The 17328-nt window shown below is 37.5% G+C and overlaps 1 protein-coding gene across 1 annotated transcript; it reads right to left on the bottom strand.

The window, feature by feature from the left end:
- Positions 1-13853: 13853 nt before the first annotated feature.
- On the bottom strand, positions 13854-15026 carry LOC126801470 (proline-rich receptor-like protein kinase PERK2). Its single transcript, XM_050528827.1, has one exon. It carries the CDS (start codon positions 14975-14977, stop codon positions 14054-14056), a length of 924 nt encoding a protein of 307 aa, XP_050384784.1. The 5' UTR covers positions 14978-15026; the 3' UTR covers positions 13854-14053.
- Positions 15027-17328: the final 2302 nt, after the last annotated feature.

Genomic DNA, 17328 nt, shown 5'->3' with positions numbered 1-17328 from the left:
GATTTACAAGCACCTGTGTTTCCCAAGCATCGTGGCAACTTCATCAGCGTCGAGGGTTGCAACTGAATAATGTTGACCGTTGACCTCAAAATCTCAGGTTTATTAACAATTATTAGGTATGACAAAACCAGCTAGTAATGACTAATGAATATCATAATCCCCGTACTAGATTTGTAAATACATTTGGCTTATGATATGTGGAATGCCAGAGAGATTTTGTATGGTCCCAAACAGATATCCAGAGTGGATTTTGCTGATTGATTACTATAATTAAGAATCTGTGTGAGATATTTAGCTGCTTTAAGAATATCTATGAGATTTTTTCTACATAAAATCTCAGCAAGAGCTCCAGCAATATCCATGGGAGTCCGCCTAGAATTACACAATTGCTATATATAGGAGATAGGCATCCAACATCGCGTACGATTCTTTGTAATACTGTAGTTCACATTGTGTGGTCAAAGATTATTAACGACCAAACTCTCAAGTTTATGGTTATTCGGGAAATGGCGAAATCAACATTTGGAATTTAGATCTATATTTTGATGTTTCACACTTTCACTTTGTCGATAACCTCGGTGGCTCGATTAATAAGAGGCTTTTCTCTAAACACTAATTATGCATGTTTTCTCGGTCTAGCTAGCATTATTAGATGATTGTCTTTCACAACTAAAAAACTAAAATGTTAAGATCCAAATTATACTATACATGATCAATATATGTGGAATAACAGATTAACCACTAAACTTAATTAAATGCATTTGCTACCCTTTTTTAATAGTAAATTTCAAATATTTTCTTCACTGCAACTTGCCAACTAGTATGATCGATCCATGTGTTTATACAAGTATATACTGTATATGTATAAGAGTTAATTAGAATATGTTTCTATATCTTCTATGCTAGCTAAAAACTCCTCCTATAGGGCCATATTAAAACTAGTACTACCATCGTGTTGCTTAAATACTACTCAATTGCCAGTTAGCTAGTGTACTAGTGTGAGTTAATAACATTGCATTAATGCAAAATTAAGTATTCGTAGAGCGCCGACTATTTACATTCTGGGTGTTGGCTGTCATTCTCTCAATCCCTATAAAAGTCGGCTCCAAAGAATTTCAACTGTTTAATTAATAAACCTATATTTAACTACTGCATGTCTTCTCAGCGTAATCAAATTAATTAATTATTTATGGTTTCGCTAGCTAGCTTGCGAATCCTCCATTTGATTATAGAGATTGTTCATGTCTGAGATTACCTGATAAAAATGGTCGGTTAATGAAAGAATCTTCTCATACTCAAACCGTCATTTCTGATCTGTCGGCGTGTGGCAAGTTTTAATTGTTAGGATTAATGATTAAGCACATTCATTCAGTATAAGGAGTAGCTGAAAATGTATGTGGCTTTTTTAATTGTTTGACTTGGAAGTTTCATTTGCTGCTTTATTCTGAAAAATAATACTATTCTGCAGTACCAAAACAAAGTATATAGGATAAATGCCAGTTCCACACCAGCCATGGTGTCCAAATACTAGGACCCTGCCCCCTTCTGCATATTGGCATTACGGTTTTATATAGCTTCAGAGTCCCAGGATCGTGCCACGTGTATGACAGAGGGAAGATCAAGGTGTTGCAGTGAACCTGGGTATGTGCCAGTTACTTGGTTCTGCCCCGGAACCACCATCATCGGGTGTTGCAGTCCTTTGAATCTAAGACAGTAATCCTCCAGGAGGCTAAGATGCAAAGGACTTGTAACAAGGGCACAATGGATGCAAAGAACTTAATGAGCAATGAACTCCTTGGAGTTAAGGTGCATGGGTATATATTACAATTCATTAGCTAACTTGCTAGAGGTTTAAAGTCATAGTTTGCGCTTGGATTAACCAGTTACACACATATATAACTATAAAAGAAAGAGACTTGAAGGACATAATTGCCTTCAGGGACGGAGCTCAGTGAAAGCTTACCTAGGCTGTAGCCCGGAGACATTTTTGGCCACTCACATTACTACATGAGGAAGATTGTGCTAAATACTAACTTCTTAATCATTAGCCCAACCAATAAATAAGGATTGTGAAATAATTGTCAATTACTCGTTCCTAACAAACAGATGGATGCCTATTTAATTAACACATAATTATTTCAAAATCTTGGTATTTTTATCATTGCAACATAATTACCATATAAATGCAATTTTGCTAGTTAATTTGAATTTGGAGCGTGATGATCTTCAAGACTATGTATGGTATTTTTCTTTTTTAGAAACTTTATTTTACCTTTTAGAAGCATATATACGCATCCTTTGCTGATTACATATTGAAAAAAAAATTATGAAAAAAAACCCATCGGCTTGTTTGATTATGAACGAATAAATAGGCTTAATTTTTCTAAAACAAAATATGAGGTACGTAATTTTAGCCTAGGACATTTCAAATTTCTAGCTCCGTCCCTGCGTCATGTGTATCCTGTACATGATTTGTGTGATCGATCTATTCAGATCATTCTTTACTGAAATCGTGTGCAAGCACGTTCTTTAACAATGTTATTACTAATTAACAATTCAGTATAGCTTCCACTACCAATAAAAAGGGATGTCACTTCCTCTTTTTACGAAGAAATCATTAAATCACGGAGTGTATTGTAGTGTTATGAAACCGTGTAATATCGTGGAACATTAAAAAACTGTTGTCGCTGATTTTGTCTTCAGACCCCACATAATGAAATGTCTGGAAATTAGAAATAAAAAACAATTAATCAGAACTAATAATTCCCACTTAATTACAAATAATGAAAAGGACTAGGGTCGGGGCGAACGCACGTGGGGCAAATAGGGGCAGATGACCCACTCAATTTTTTACATTTGTAATTTTTTTCTACTTTTACTCTTAATTAATGTACAAGTATTCATTCTAATGTAAATATATATACATATATTATCGTGTGCTATTATTCATATTGGGTGCGTAATAATCAACAATTCTCTCCTCATATTTCTTTTATTTCTAAATCAATAATTAGTTTTGATAATTCTAGCCTAAGTTGGTATTAGGGATTTAAGTTTTAGTTTATGTTGTATTTTATTTTTTTCATTGAAAAATTAATCTCTTCTTCCTGATTAAGAATTGAAACTAAACAACTATTCTCCTCATACCTCTCATTACTTAATTTTCCGTTCAATCCTCCTTAATTAAAAACCAAATCTATCTTGTAGATAGTATAATGTGGCCCTCTTTCCCGCCCAATTTCTCTCTGTTTTCTTTTCTTTTTTCCTTTCACTCCCAAAAAAACTCCAAATTAAATTAAACTCTGGTTTTTTGCCTCCACTTGAAGAATTTCCTACGTCCGCCACTAGGGTCATTTTCTTAACTTCTCAGAGAATATTTACACCTGATATTCAGATTTAGGGGACCTTAACATGATTAAGTAAAAAACAATAGTATATGATTATGCACACGTAACATTGTTAATTTATTTGGCATTCTAAAAGCACAAACAAACATTGTGATTACTATGTACTATCATATTCATACACTCATACCCACTAATATATATTACCTTTTGATTTCTACGATTAGTATTAAGAAACGTTCTATTCAATTTAATACAAAAACGTGTTGTACGTGCATTACAATATATGCATATGCCAATTTAGACAAATTGCAAGTGTTAGATTGTAATTGATCGATGATGACAAAGAGCTCACCATTTGTAAATGAATTTGCGGTTCCAAACTTCCAATCATATTCATATGGATTTCACTTATCGCTTTTTGGTTCATTTATACAATACAAAGAACCCTCAAGATCAGCCAATCGATTCAGGTCAAGGAAGGATTGCAGTACACTGAGATGGACAGTAATAGTGTAGCCTAGTATGATAAAGTAAAGGCCGGCCATGAAAACAAGAAGTCTCCATGCCAGTCGATCCGCTAGATTATCAATATAAAAAAGAAGCAATTGCTAGCTTCATTAATGTAATTAACACATGTACTTTCTTCTCTTCTAATCGATCTTTTACTTTTCTCCTTAATGTACCTACGTATTTTTGTTGCATTCGATCAGTTGGATATAGAATCTAATAGATGGTAGTAAATCATCGATCTCAATTGTCTTAATTGGTTAATTTTGGCTAAGTTCGAAAGATTTAATATTTGTTATAAGCTAGCGTACTGTGTCACGGCCCAGTCATCCGGTTGACACACTTGGTCCATGTGATGCTTCATTGCCTAGAAACCAGTCGTATCCAATGAGGCAATGCACTGGTTTCGCCTTACCTTCAAACCCTAACTAGTTTGTGTAGGGTGGCATACTCCCTTCTTCGACGTTAAGTCTGTGACTAGTGAAAAGTTCCCCAAACTTAACCAGGTCGACATGTCTGAACCCCTAAGAAGGGTAGCCACCAGGGGCATATCTATGTTGTAGGCTTTATGAGCTTAAGCCTAGACAAAACTCTTGTTAATTATTTATGTACATGAGATATTTTCAGGTGATTCTTACTAGTTCAGTTGGCTCAGTTTTATTTTAGACTTTTATTAATTTCTCCATGTCTCTAGTTCGAATAACCCTTTGAAAATATTATTTTTTTTCCTTTCTTTCTTTCTAATTTTCTTCTATGTTTCTATATTGTCTTCTTTTTGCTCTCACAATGTTCTTCTATTTTCTACTAGTACTTCTTACATTTGTTCTTGTTTTCTTTCCCATACTTCCTTTTATGATTTCACTTCACAAAATAATACTTCCTTTTATGATTTCACTCCACAAAATAGGGTGTAAAACTATTGATATGAACTTCACATACACTTTGATTAAAAAGGAAAACAAACGCACCCCTAAAAAAAAAATAAACACTTGAAAAACAATATTGGTAAACAAAAGATCCTTTAAGAACTCTTAATTAGCCTAGAGGGAGTTCACATCCTGGATTCGCCCTTGGTAGCCACATATGCATCCACACTCCCTGATCCTTGAGCAATTCCACATATGCATGAAACTCATATAATAAGTGACGCCCACGATTGACACTCTTGAAAACGAGACGTGACAGTACGTACGTTAGTCTAGATCGATCATAAGCAACTCGTATTTAGCTTAAGAAAATTAGCATGAGACTCGACTCAATTAGCTCAGATTGACCAACCTCCATATATGCATTGATCAATCAAACATGATGAAATAAAATCTCCATCTTAGTTACGTTTTCGTTTTCCTCCCTAAGTATCTGCCTATGTCGGTATGTCCCTGTACGTAAATGGCGGAGCCAACTGCATGTTAGCATAGTTACTCCACCGACCTATTTACATTCCATGGAAAACTGCAAGTCTGCAGGAAGGCACATTTTGATATATACTGTTACGGCTACGACAATATATGCCTTACATTCATGAACCGGAAAGAAGGCACATTTTGATCGCTACGGAATCTAATAACGGCAAATACAGAGACATGTACAGACAACTGACGACGCCGTTTTCCGAGTTTACGTGTATTATTTGCATGAGCATCACATAAAGAGGTCAAAATGTTGACGATCTAGTGCGTAAGTTTATATTTATACGTAATTAGGTTTAATCGTCACGTAGTGGCTTAGCTAGCTAGTGAGCAGCTTTCATGCATGTACCTGCTGCCTGCTAGGTTTGGAAATTAACTTCTTGTTATTATTAATTAATGGGTGAGTAGTCGCGCATAAATTAATATTCTCTTTGACGTTTGGTTCTTTGAATTAGGGCTTCTAGTTAATTTGTATAGGCCGGTCGAAAAAATTAAGAGACGCCCATTCTGAAAGAGTGAAAGGTTCATCCTACCAAACTGCATCATGTTGAAGATAAAACACAAATTATAATGTTGTTGTTGTTGTTGTTCAATGAAGAACATTTTCATGCATGTTGGGATGCAAAATGTATAGAGTACAGATTTAGGGTCGTCTGTTTTCGATAATTTATGTAAACGTTAGTGATGACCATGCTCCACCAAATTATATATAGAAGACAACAAATTAATAATTTGATGGTTTAGTACGTTGAAAGTATAAATTAGAGGCTTTATTATTAGGGAGAAAGTATTAGAGGCGTACTATCTTAATAATGCTCATGTAAGAGTAGTACTCTACCAGCAACAATATTGATGTTCGTGTTCATAGTACCGCATCATATAATAGGAATCACCTTGTGATTAATTAGTGATAGACTGATAGCTAGAATGAGCGGTTAGGACGTCGGTCGAAGAGGTTTTGAGGGCTAGCTTTGTGATAGTTTCAATTTTCAAACACTTAAAATGGTAGTTAGCTTAGGTAGTTTGGATTACGAATGAAAAGTTTAATAATTGAGACCAGTAGCTAGCTTGAGATTCCATTATTCCAAAGCACAAATATGTTCCCACGCTTTGAAGGTCATGTCTCATGACCAGGAGTCTAAGAGACGCACATCCCCCCGCCCCTCCCTCTCCTCCTTAACTCTTAAGAGGAAGGTTCCATTCTTCCACTCCAACATGAGATTATGAAAATTTTTAGGAAGAAATGAGTTGGTGCTCGGGACATGGTCGTTTTGTGTCATCCTCATCAGATCAACTGCATAATGCAGACAATTAACCAACCAAGCTAGCTAGTACCATTCAGTACGCCCCTCAGCATATACTTTGACGTCTATACATGCCAACATGCATGTATTTTCTTATTCCTAAATTATGTCAATGTAGATAAGAATACATTAGATCGTTTACCATCTAAAACTAAAATACAATAGCTGTTGACATTTCTTAAACCATGCCAACTACAAGCAGCAGATACCATAGTTTGGGTTAACTAGCTTGAGCTTAGAAAGACAGACCTTCTAATTAACACGAGTACGTAATGAGCATAATTAATAAAATGATAATAGAGTTAAAAGAACTAATTAATGGTGCATGTAACTTGCACACGTACTATTGGTCCAACTACACCGTTGTGCGTGGAATCCAATCTCATTTCATAAACCCAAATGCTCGATATATTCAGCAGCTTGCATTTGAACCTCTAGCTAGTTCGACTGTAGATTAAGTTGCATGCCGCCACATATTTATATAATGTTGTAGATCTTAATTAATCCCCGTTTAATGTGCTGGACTTCAATATTTTGTGTCTGTAAGACATCATATTTCTTCAAATAAGTTACTACGAAGTCAGACACTGCGGCCAAACAATATCAGTGCATGCATATACATCATCAGCTATAACATACGTAAGAATTTTGCATTCTAAATCAAACCGGAACCTGGACTTGGAGTCTTGGAGCTAGTTGTCGAAGGTATATATGTTAACAACTTGAGAAGGTTCTTCATCATACAGATACATTCGGCAACCACTTGCATTATTGAAATCATTGTCCATGGTTTGCAACTTGGTTACAGAAGTACTGAGAAAACAAATTTATCCTTTAATCAACTACAAAATAACCAATCTAGCTACCTAGGGCATCTTCGAAGCAGACAAGGACCGATACACAAACTTTACGTTTTTAAAACTCTAGCTAGCTATGAGGTTCATGCACTCAGCCAGTTTCAGTGGTGGATCTTGTATAATTGGTCAGCTCTAGCTTTCGATATTGATGGGAGGTCGGTTCTAGTTATATATATACCAGACACTACAGTACGTTCATTACTCTTCGTTTTCATGTTTTTCTTTCAGCAACTACGTACAATTTGGAAGGAAGGGGAGAAGAGTGGGCTTCTGTGGTGCTATGTAGTTCGATCATGTTCGTGCTCATAGGCGTGAAACTACTACAGCTAGCTAGCTTAGCAATAAGGGACCACGAATAATGTGGATCATACTTGAACTTGCTTGATCAATTTGAAGTAAAAAACGTCTTGATATATAAGTATAATATGTAAAGCATGATTAATTAGGGTTCGACAAGGACAACGCAGGAGACTTCCCATCATTTCAGTCATCCAAATGCACGCATGCTCTGAACCATCAAGAACTCGTAGACGTTGTGTCCAAATGCGCGCACAAACATGTTATAATCAGTTTGATAGTTTTGATTAGGGGTGGGCATAAAAAACGGAAATCCCAATCCCGTCTCGAAATTCATAGGGACGGGACGGGACGGGACGGGACGGGATGGAGGTCTAAAAACGTTTGTCCTGTCCCGATCCCGTCCCGCTTCATAATAGTGGGATGAGACGTGGGACGAATAATTTCTATCCCGCTTCGTCCCGTCACGTCCCGTCCCACCTTTAATGAAAATTTAAAAATTCTTATATATTTATATCAAAATGAAAATAATTTATGTTCTTAATAACTCTAAAATTATATCAACTCAAATAATAATGGTAAATTATAATATTTTTAACATAATATGTATTTTTTTGTTAAAATTTCATTATTAAATGTTACTTTGTTATGAAAAAAAATAAAAATATAGGTTTTTATTTAACTTCATAGGAAGATGAGATTTGTCCCGTCCCGTCCCGATCCAGTCCCGTCCCAACCGGGATTAATCCCGAGTCAAATGCATTCTTAAAAACCTTCGTCCCGTCCCGATCCCGTTCCGATTCAAAAAAGTGGTACAGGACGTGGGATGAGCATTGTCCCGTCTCATCCCGTCCCGTGCCCACCCCTAGTTTTGATTTGCAGTATAATATATATAATGGTGATGCACTGATGATCGAGAGCTATCTATAATTCTATATTATACAGATAAATAGGAAGCCAGTACAATAAACATCAAGGAAATGAGAGTTATCTATAATATACAAAGCTAAGTCCATTTCCTGAAGACATAATATAAATATCAATTTATGATGATCGAAAAACCGAATATTTAAAGACAACTAAGCCAAACCTAGCTAGCCAGGTAGAAAGAGAGATTAAGTATGTCAAGGGAAAACTGCACTGCATGATTGCAGATTGCATCACATTTTGTTGGTGGGGAGGATCGAGTGGAAGATGAATAGAGCAATTGGTTATACCGAGATGAACTAAAGAGCTCTAAAGCATTGGCTTACTTATTCAATTATTAACCGCAAAGCTTTCCACGAGGAGCCCAAAAAAGTCACACTAATTTCAGAATTAGGGGTATACTAAACCGCTCGCATCGAAAGAATTAATCCGGAATCAAGGAATTGAACCCGGATAAAGCCTCTTACCTGTTACCGATCCGATTACCGATTCATAGGATTAACCAGAAGAGAAGGGAGTTAGGACCGGCTGAAAGAAGGACAGCGGGGAAAGTTCTCTAACCCCTTAGAATAGAATCCGTCTTTTTTGGACGGCGCGAAAACGAAACAAGAGGATCATTTAATTTCAGGAAAGAATGTGATGATGACCATTCGCTAATTCAACGCAACTGGTATAGGATATGGGAAAATCTATCCTACGCTGCTGTATGTTATACAACAGCACATCAGACCACACAATCTCACTACAACCACTGCGTGTAAATTCTGATAGCCCCTGTCAGCCGTCTATCCCCTGCTGTATAGTATACAGCGATGTACCACAGACGAACCCATAAGATATGATATGATATGATATGATATTTTCATATGCTCTTGTTCGTACCCTTCACTGCATCGGAATTCGGAACTGATTCTGTCGATCATCGCTAGAAACCTCCACTCAGAATCAATGAAATCTGCTAATGATAATTTGTCTGGTCCGTGCTAGCTATCAGGTCATTTCAATTATATTTGAGATTCTCATCTCATATATTAAGAGTGATTTTATCAGCGTATGATTTCAAATAGCTAGCTTTTCGTTTCAGTTTTTCAACTACATACGTACTCCAGTTTCTCCTGTCCACCCTTTTTCTATCATAAGCTTATTTTGAACATTAATTTTTCCAACTCAGACATGTAAAAGAAGAATGGGGCAGATCAAGGTCACTTAATTACTCACAAAATCAAACCGTGCACATATATTTGAAAAACAAAATTACAAACATTCAGTTATGCAATTTCCACAATAGTTAAATAATTTAATTTTCGTAAATAGTTATTCTGTTTGCTGTTTGACAGATGAATTGTCATCTTATTTGAGTACTGTGTTTGTTTCTTGTAGCCAGCCAGCTTTGCATTATCACCACCTTTGGCTTATGGTTAAGGCTACCTCACTCTAAATATCTAATATTGTCACAATCAATCCAAGTCAATGAAGAAAACTAGCATATGAAAATCGCATTTGCTGTATTAACATACATTGAAGGGGAGCTATAATTTAAGCTCGTACGTACCCTCGAGTGGATAAAGGCAAATTTCTTTAACTATTTGCCATCGGTCGGTTAATCTATTGAGAATTTGTTATTTGTCCCATCTATTGGTGTCTGCTCGAGCATCAGCCCAAATAAGATAGGGTTCTTGGCATCAAAGGTGATTGAAATTCAATTCCATCCAGTTGCGCATTCTTTCCAAAATATAAATATATATATAAACTTTTGGTAGTGTACATTGAATGCGATGATTGTGCTACAATATATGTACAAGAATATTGGAAATGCATGTATACATTACAATTTTTTGGAAGCTAGGGGTCCCTCGCCCAATATGTGTTCCACTTCTTTGGAATAGGTTAATCTTGCAAATTGCAATGGTCAAAATGAGTTGATTGAAGGCACCTGTATTTCATTCATTCAGTATTTTATCATCATTTCTGAAGATTTATGAATCTAGATGTGATTTGAGATTGTGCTGTTCTGTTTTCTGTTCTGATCAATCATTTATTTTTTGGGTTTGCCATTTGGACAAGATATGTGTATGGAATGGGTAAATAGTTTAAGTGGATTACTCAGAAGAGTAGTGATCTACAACATGAACTACATTATAGATTTACAGGATAAATAAAACAGAACAGAGATCAGATGGTGGAGAAAACTCTAAATCTGGTGATAGCCGCGACATAGTCATTAGAACCCTTGGGCCATCTCTGTTTGAATATCACTGAATTAGACGAGATATAACAAAATTATTCATTTTACCACCATTAACAATTGGTTTAGAGATGATGCGAGAATAATTCACCAATTGAGAGTTATTATAAAACCCGGAGTTTGTAAGGACGAACTTGAATATGAACAAATGACAGGACAAATAACAATCGAATTAAACGAGATCGAGCGGAACTATTCATTTTTCATCGCTTATAACAATTGGTAAAAAGATAGCACGGAAAAATTTAGCACTTATTTTTTATGAGAAATATTAAATTTGTAATGAGTTTTTTGGTATATCAGAATCCGAAGTTGCCGAAAAATTACTTCTTATTGGCGGCCCAAAATATACACCAATTTTTTTGGCAGGTAAAAGATACTCCGAGTCCTGGCTTGGTTTATGATTTCTTATGCCTAAGGGAAATGAGGACTGGACTCCAATTGGAAGACAATAACAATCCTAGAGGAAATGAAGATCAGATGGACTCTGGAAGACGATAACAATCCTAGGTCCATCAACCAAGTTCAAGTAATCAAGTTTGTTGAGAGTATTCCTTAATTCAATAGGAAGAAAAACTTTAAGCTAGTATAAACTCATACTAATAATGTATATACTTCGCAGTCTCGGACACTCAAATGCGTGTATTAAAATGACTCGTATAAAGCCACTCCCACACCAACCAACACAACACGATCCAAACGATGTGCTAACCTTCTTGAATGAAAGGGAAGAATGTGCATACTGATACACATCAAGGCTTAAGCTATACACTTGTAATGTCAATTATAATGATGTAAATAAGGAGAATGAAGTATGCATAATGAGTCCTGTCAATACATAGCGCGATCCGTATTGTAGTCCGGGACAGAGATTCTGAACGTACCAAAGCCAGTAACATAAATACTGATTTGAGATGTATAACAATAGAACCCCCGCTTATAAAAGATGATTAAACGCTGAACAGGTTTCATTTGACGTGGTTTGTCAATTACTAGAAAACATCTTGTTAAACACATCATTTGTGATGAGAAACGTGACCTAAAGCAAGTCACCGCCGTGAACTTACACTTCATTACCGCTTGTAAGTATTCATACACTAACAGAAAACTTAATGCCTTTGTATCACCTATAAAACGAACATGTGACATCTAAAGCCAAGTTCAAATCCAAGTTCTACGACAATAGACAACCCCCCACCCACCTACCCACCCACACACACGCACACTCCTCTTATGTGTTGAATTAATGCTTTTGTCCGCCAAGTTAACTACCTGTCTTGAGCAACCCAAGTAAACACTAACCAAACTAACTAAACCTGCACCCTACCAAGTACTTTGGCTCCAATCGCTCATTACTTGCAAAAACACCAAAAAGGTAGTAAAAAAAACATCTTTCCCCTTTCACATAAGATTGACTTGTATAACTGTCCCCGACTTGCTGAAGAAACCAACCACCCAAACACACAAAACCAACCTATATATATATATATATATATATATATATATATATATATATAACTTCAGAGTGAAGTTCCAATTTTGACACACTTTTCGGTCAAATTTTTTCACCATAAGTGATTCAATATTTAGATATGCTATTCAAGATAATCTCTATAAAATTTCATCCAATTTGACAATGATTTGAGCTTTCAAAATCGAGATTTACACGAACGGTTCACGTTGAACAATTTTAATTCATTCATTGATTTAATCTAATTTCAATACATTAACAATGTCCGAATTAGATGAAATTTTGTATAGATGATCTTGAATATCATACCTAAATATTGAATCGCTTATGCTGAAAAAATTTGACCGAAAAGTGTGCCAAAATTGGAACTTCACTCTGAAATTCCAGAGTGAAGCTTCACTCTGGATAGGGACTGATATATATATATATATATATATATATATATACAGCCCCCTTCCAATGAGGAATCCTTTTTTTTGAGTTTTTTAAAGGGATAGCTCATTAACCAACTTTTCAATTACATTTTCAAATCACCACCGTTCAACTTTTAGGGTCTAATACACACACACTTATACATGATATACTCCAAATTGCATTAGGCATTTTGACTTGCAAGCAGAGATACAAATTAAGAAAATTATTTGCTTTCTATTTAAGGATGACCAGATGGATAAAAATTTAAACTTCTCATAACAACCAGCACTGCATATCTGCAATGTAAATAATGTTTAGAGGAGAAGCGTAGAGTTTTGAGTTTAGGGATGAAACGATTAAAAGTTTAAAACCCTTAACCCCAAACATAAAAGCATCAGAAAATGCACCATACAAATGCCAAATGCAGGCAGCTTCCAAACAATTGAAAGACATTGCAATTTGCAAGTACACCAGCTCAATATGAAAGTCAAATCAATCACACCCTTACTCCTAAGTCCTAATCCACTCTTTAGTGAATCCAACAGCGGAACAAATCAATCAAAGCCTGTAGCAAATATAGAATACCTATTTAACAGTGGCTCAAGTACTACCACAATACAAATAGTCAAATTTTCTATTTGATCAAGTGACCTGTTTGTAATGAGATATGACTCAAGAATCTTGAACTTTCATACACCTCTTCTTCTCCTTCTATATACTAAGAGACAAAAACGTCTCTGCCTTTCGAATAACTTTAAGTTTTACCATATTAGGCACAGAAAATTTGTTATCCTCTAGTCAATTAAACTGAAAGTTGGGATTTGAAGTTGGACTACTAGAGATCATCTCATGCTGGCATCACACCAAGTTATTGGAAAGGTTTACACTAAGCCCTATCCTATATTCAAATGCTCCACTCGACAGGATTTTATTATCTATTTGTTAACAATTCTTATAACAGTCTCTCTTGGTTACATAACAATGCAAACAAGGATTTGAAATCGATCCTACAGACATGCATTCATTCTATTCAATAAGAAAACACATGCTCTATTAAAACTAATAACAAAACATGTAATAGTAATTAGTAAGCAAGCATTAATTGATTATAACAGAACATTGCATCCATAAACACTTTGTCTCACTTCAACCACTCAAAGCAACACAACACTGCATCAAACTTCAACATAAATATATATATACACAAGCTCTGCGAAACCATTAAATAATCAATGAGCTTCAGTAATTAAAGCGTACCTAAACTCCTTCCAATTATCAATAATCACCCCGATAATTGCTGTAATCGTCGCGAATCTGCTCCCTCTCCAAGTCATTCTCGACCCTCTCAGCAATCTTATCTTCTTCATACCTGATCCTTTCCTCCAATGCTAGTCCACCTAGAGCTCCGGCCACCGCGCCCACAGCCAATCCGGTTCCCAGCCCCATCTTCCCACCACTCTTCGGCTTCTGATCATACTGTGAGTACTCCAACGGCGCCGAAGGCCCGCCGTAGCTCAATGGCCGATCCAAGAACGGCCTCGGCGGCATCGGCGGCGGCGGCGCGCTGGAGTAGTACCTATAGTAATAAGGATCCGAATAGGAGCTGTAATGGTACGGCGGCGGCGAGGCCGATTGAGTTGGAGCCGAGGCTGGGACAGATGAGCTGTACGGCGACGGCGAGTACGAGTTGTTGTAGTCGCGAGCGGAGGGCGGCGGAGGCACAGGGGTAGAGGAGTAGAAATAGCTCGGAGGAGGAGGGGCAGTATGGTAATCTGGCGGGGGAGGGCGTTCGCGCAACGCGAGCTTTACGCGGATCTTACCCTGGGGGCGACCCGAGGGGCGGAGGAGCTCGAAGGAGCGGATTCGGGTCGGGTCGTTGAGGAGGTCGCCGAGGGGGAGGCGGAGAGAGCCGACCAAGGGTTTGGGAGTGTCGGAGGGTTTGCAGTGGAAGATTTCGAGGGTGAGGAAGGAGTCGCGGAGGGAGAGGGAGAGGGGGAGAGTGAAGCGCTCGTTCCAGACGGGTCGGGTGGAGCCGGAGTCGTCGGACTTGGTGGCGAGGCGGCGGTCCGGGTCGACCCAGAAGACGGCGTAGGGCTTGAGGTCGCCGTTCTTCCAGTTGACGTTCTTGAGGTGCTTGGCGGAGACGATCGTCAGGTCGAGATCGAGAGGCTTCGGCGGCGGAGGGCGGGGGGAGGCCATGGCGGTTTTTGGGTGTGCGCGGGTTAAAGCGCGTGGGGATAAAAGAAGGGAAGAGAGAGGTCTGTGTTGCGAGGCCCAAAAGAAGGGAACGTGATGGCCCAATGATGACTATATTGCCCCTGTATATCTGGAATTTCTAGTAAAATAGTTTGTCCTTTTCCAATAAAAAAAGTGAAATAATTTATTACCGGCAATTCTTTACAGATACTTCTAGTAAAATAATTTGTCACAGACTTACCGGCAATACTTCAAATTAGGGGTGGGTATAAAAAACGGAAATTCCGATCTCGTCCCGAAATTCATAGGGACGGGACGGAGGTCTAAAAACGTTCGTCCCGTCCCGTTTCATAATAGTGGGACGAATAATTTCTATCCCGCTTCGTCCCGTCCCGTCCCACTTTTAATAAAAACTTAAAAATTCTTATATATTTGTATTAAAATGAAACTAATTTATGTTCTTAATAACTCCAAAATTATTTCAACTCAAATAATAATGCTAAATTATAATATTTTGAACATAATATGCATTTTTTGTTAAAATTTCATTATTAAATGTTACTTTGTTAATGAAAAAGTAAAAATATAGGTTTTTATTTAACTTCATACGAAGTTGGGATTTGTCCCGTCCCGTCCCGATCTCGTCTCGTCCCAACCGGGATTAATCCCGAGTGGGATGCATTCTTAAAAACCCTCGTCCCGTCCCGATCCCGTCCCGTGCCCACCCCTACTTCAAATCTTCAATGATGAAACGCAAATGTCATCGATTTAGATTTGTAGAACGAAATTTGCACCCAGTTGTCGACGTTGCCAATTGAGAAGTTTGACAATCAGAATATTATTCATGGCCGATGTTAATTTATTGAATTGATGTGTGAAAATTTGAGTTTTCTAAAGGCCTGAGAATTCATCAATATATTATATTTGAGATATTGTACGTGTGAAATGCGCTTTGTTTGTTTTGTTTTAAGCATATCAAATTGTTTTGTTGGTACCTATTTACAATTTACATGCATTGATAAAAAGAACTTACATGCATCTGAACCGGTATACTTCTCAACTCAACTTGAATTAGGACTGTACATACCACTTGAATATCCTTATGAAAAGAGTTTAATTAACAGTTCTACAATTGAATTTCTAAGCAGGGAGTAGTAAGGCACGAAGGATGAAACAACACAAAATTGAAAGAAAAATGATATTGAAACGAGTTGATGCATGTAAATCGGCCTTGGCTGACATTGAATGAAAGAGCTGTTCATAAATTCATATCACAGGCTCACAGCAGTTTCATCCATCTGAACAGAGATACTGGAAAAAAAAAAACTTATCTATTCGATACTCAATCTCGATCATGAGGTGTATCCTCAAGTTAAACGGGTATTTTCCCTACTTTCACCGTGACACAGATATGCCCTTGTGCGATGACTCCAATCCCATCAGTCTTCACAAGTCCAAACCTCCCTGATATTTTCGTACCAAGCCTCGGCAGAGGGATCTTGGCCCGGCTCACTGACTCTATGCCGTACTCAGTCGCGCCGTCAGTTCCCGGCTTTACCACAATCTCTTTTCCCCACTGCACCACAGTTGCTATCCCACCGGAAGTTCCCGTCGCTGACTTGCCTCGCCTCCTCATAACTTCCACGTGAATAAAGCCAGGCCATATATCTTTATCGTATCGTTGATTCCAAACTTTTCTCCATGCAGGATCGAAAGGCTCTCCCGGCGCGGGATAAGGAGCCCAGTTCTCTAAGCCTGGTACGAGCCACCACACCAAGAAGTATGTCCGCTCCGACACGGTGGCACTTGGGGGGTCAATTTCATCGCCGCCGTGAATGACGAAAGACAAACCGATATCAAAGTCTTCTTCTTCTTGTATGATGTTCTTGCCGTCGTCTCTCATCCAAGAAGGGATTGTACTCCTAGTGTTGTAGCCCCCATTCAGATTCTTCCTCTTGTTGTCCATACGCATCTTCGTCCTCTCCTCCATAGTTGATCAACTAGGTTTTGTGAGTCTAGAGGAACTAAACGAGGAAGATGATTATGTATGAAGTGTTTTTATATGATTATATCTATGGGAGTTTATATAGAAGAGTAACTCTGAACAATTCCTAAGCTAGGCCGGACTACCAATCTTCTCATCTTCCCGGATGGACCTCCAATTTCTTTTTTCATAATTTAATTATTTGTTTTTATGAAAATTTTGGTATTTATGTTATATTATTTTTAGGAAAAAATGAAGTAAGAAGTTTTGGTATCGGTTACGTTGGCAACATAGTAACACACCTACCTAGCCAGAATAGCCACTATTCAGATCGAGGTCCATGGAGGTATCTTGATCACCAATATCATAC

The sequence above is a fragment of the Argentina anserina genome, chromosome 7, assembly GCF_933775445.1.
Source record: "Argentina anserina chromosome 7, drPotAnse1.1, whole genome shotgun sequence".
NCBI classification, from domain to species: Eukaryota; Viridiplantae; Streptophyta; class Magnoliopsida; order Rosales; family Rosaceae; genus Argentina; species Argentina anserina.
This window is presented reverse-complemented; position numbering and strand designations above follow the sequence as displayed.

Coding starts and splice junctions, on each gene's coding strand:
- LOC126801470 (XM_050528827.1), bottom strand. CDS start 14,977: ATGGCCTCCCCCCGCCCTCCGCCGCCGAAGCCTCTCGATCTCGACCTG.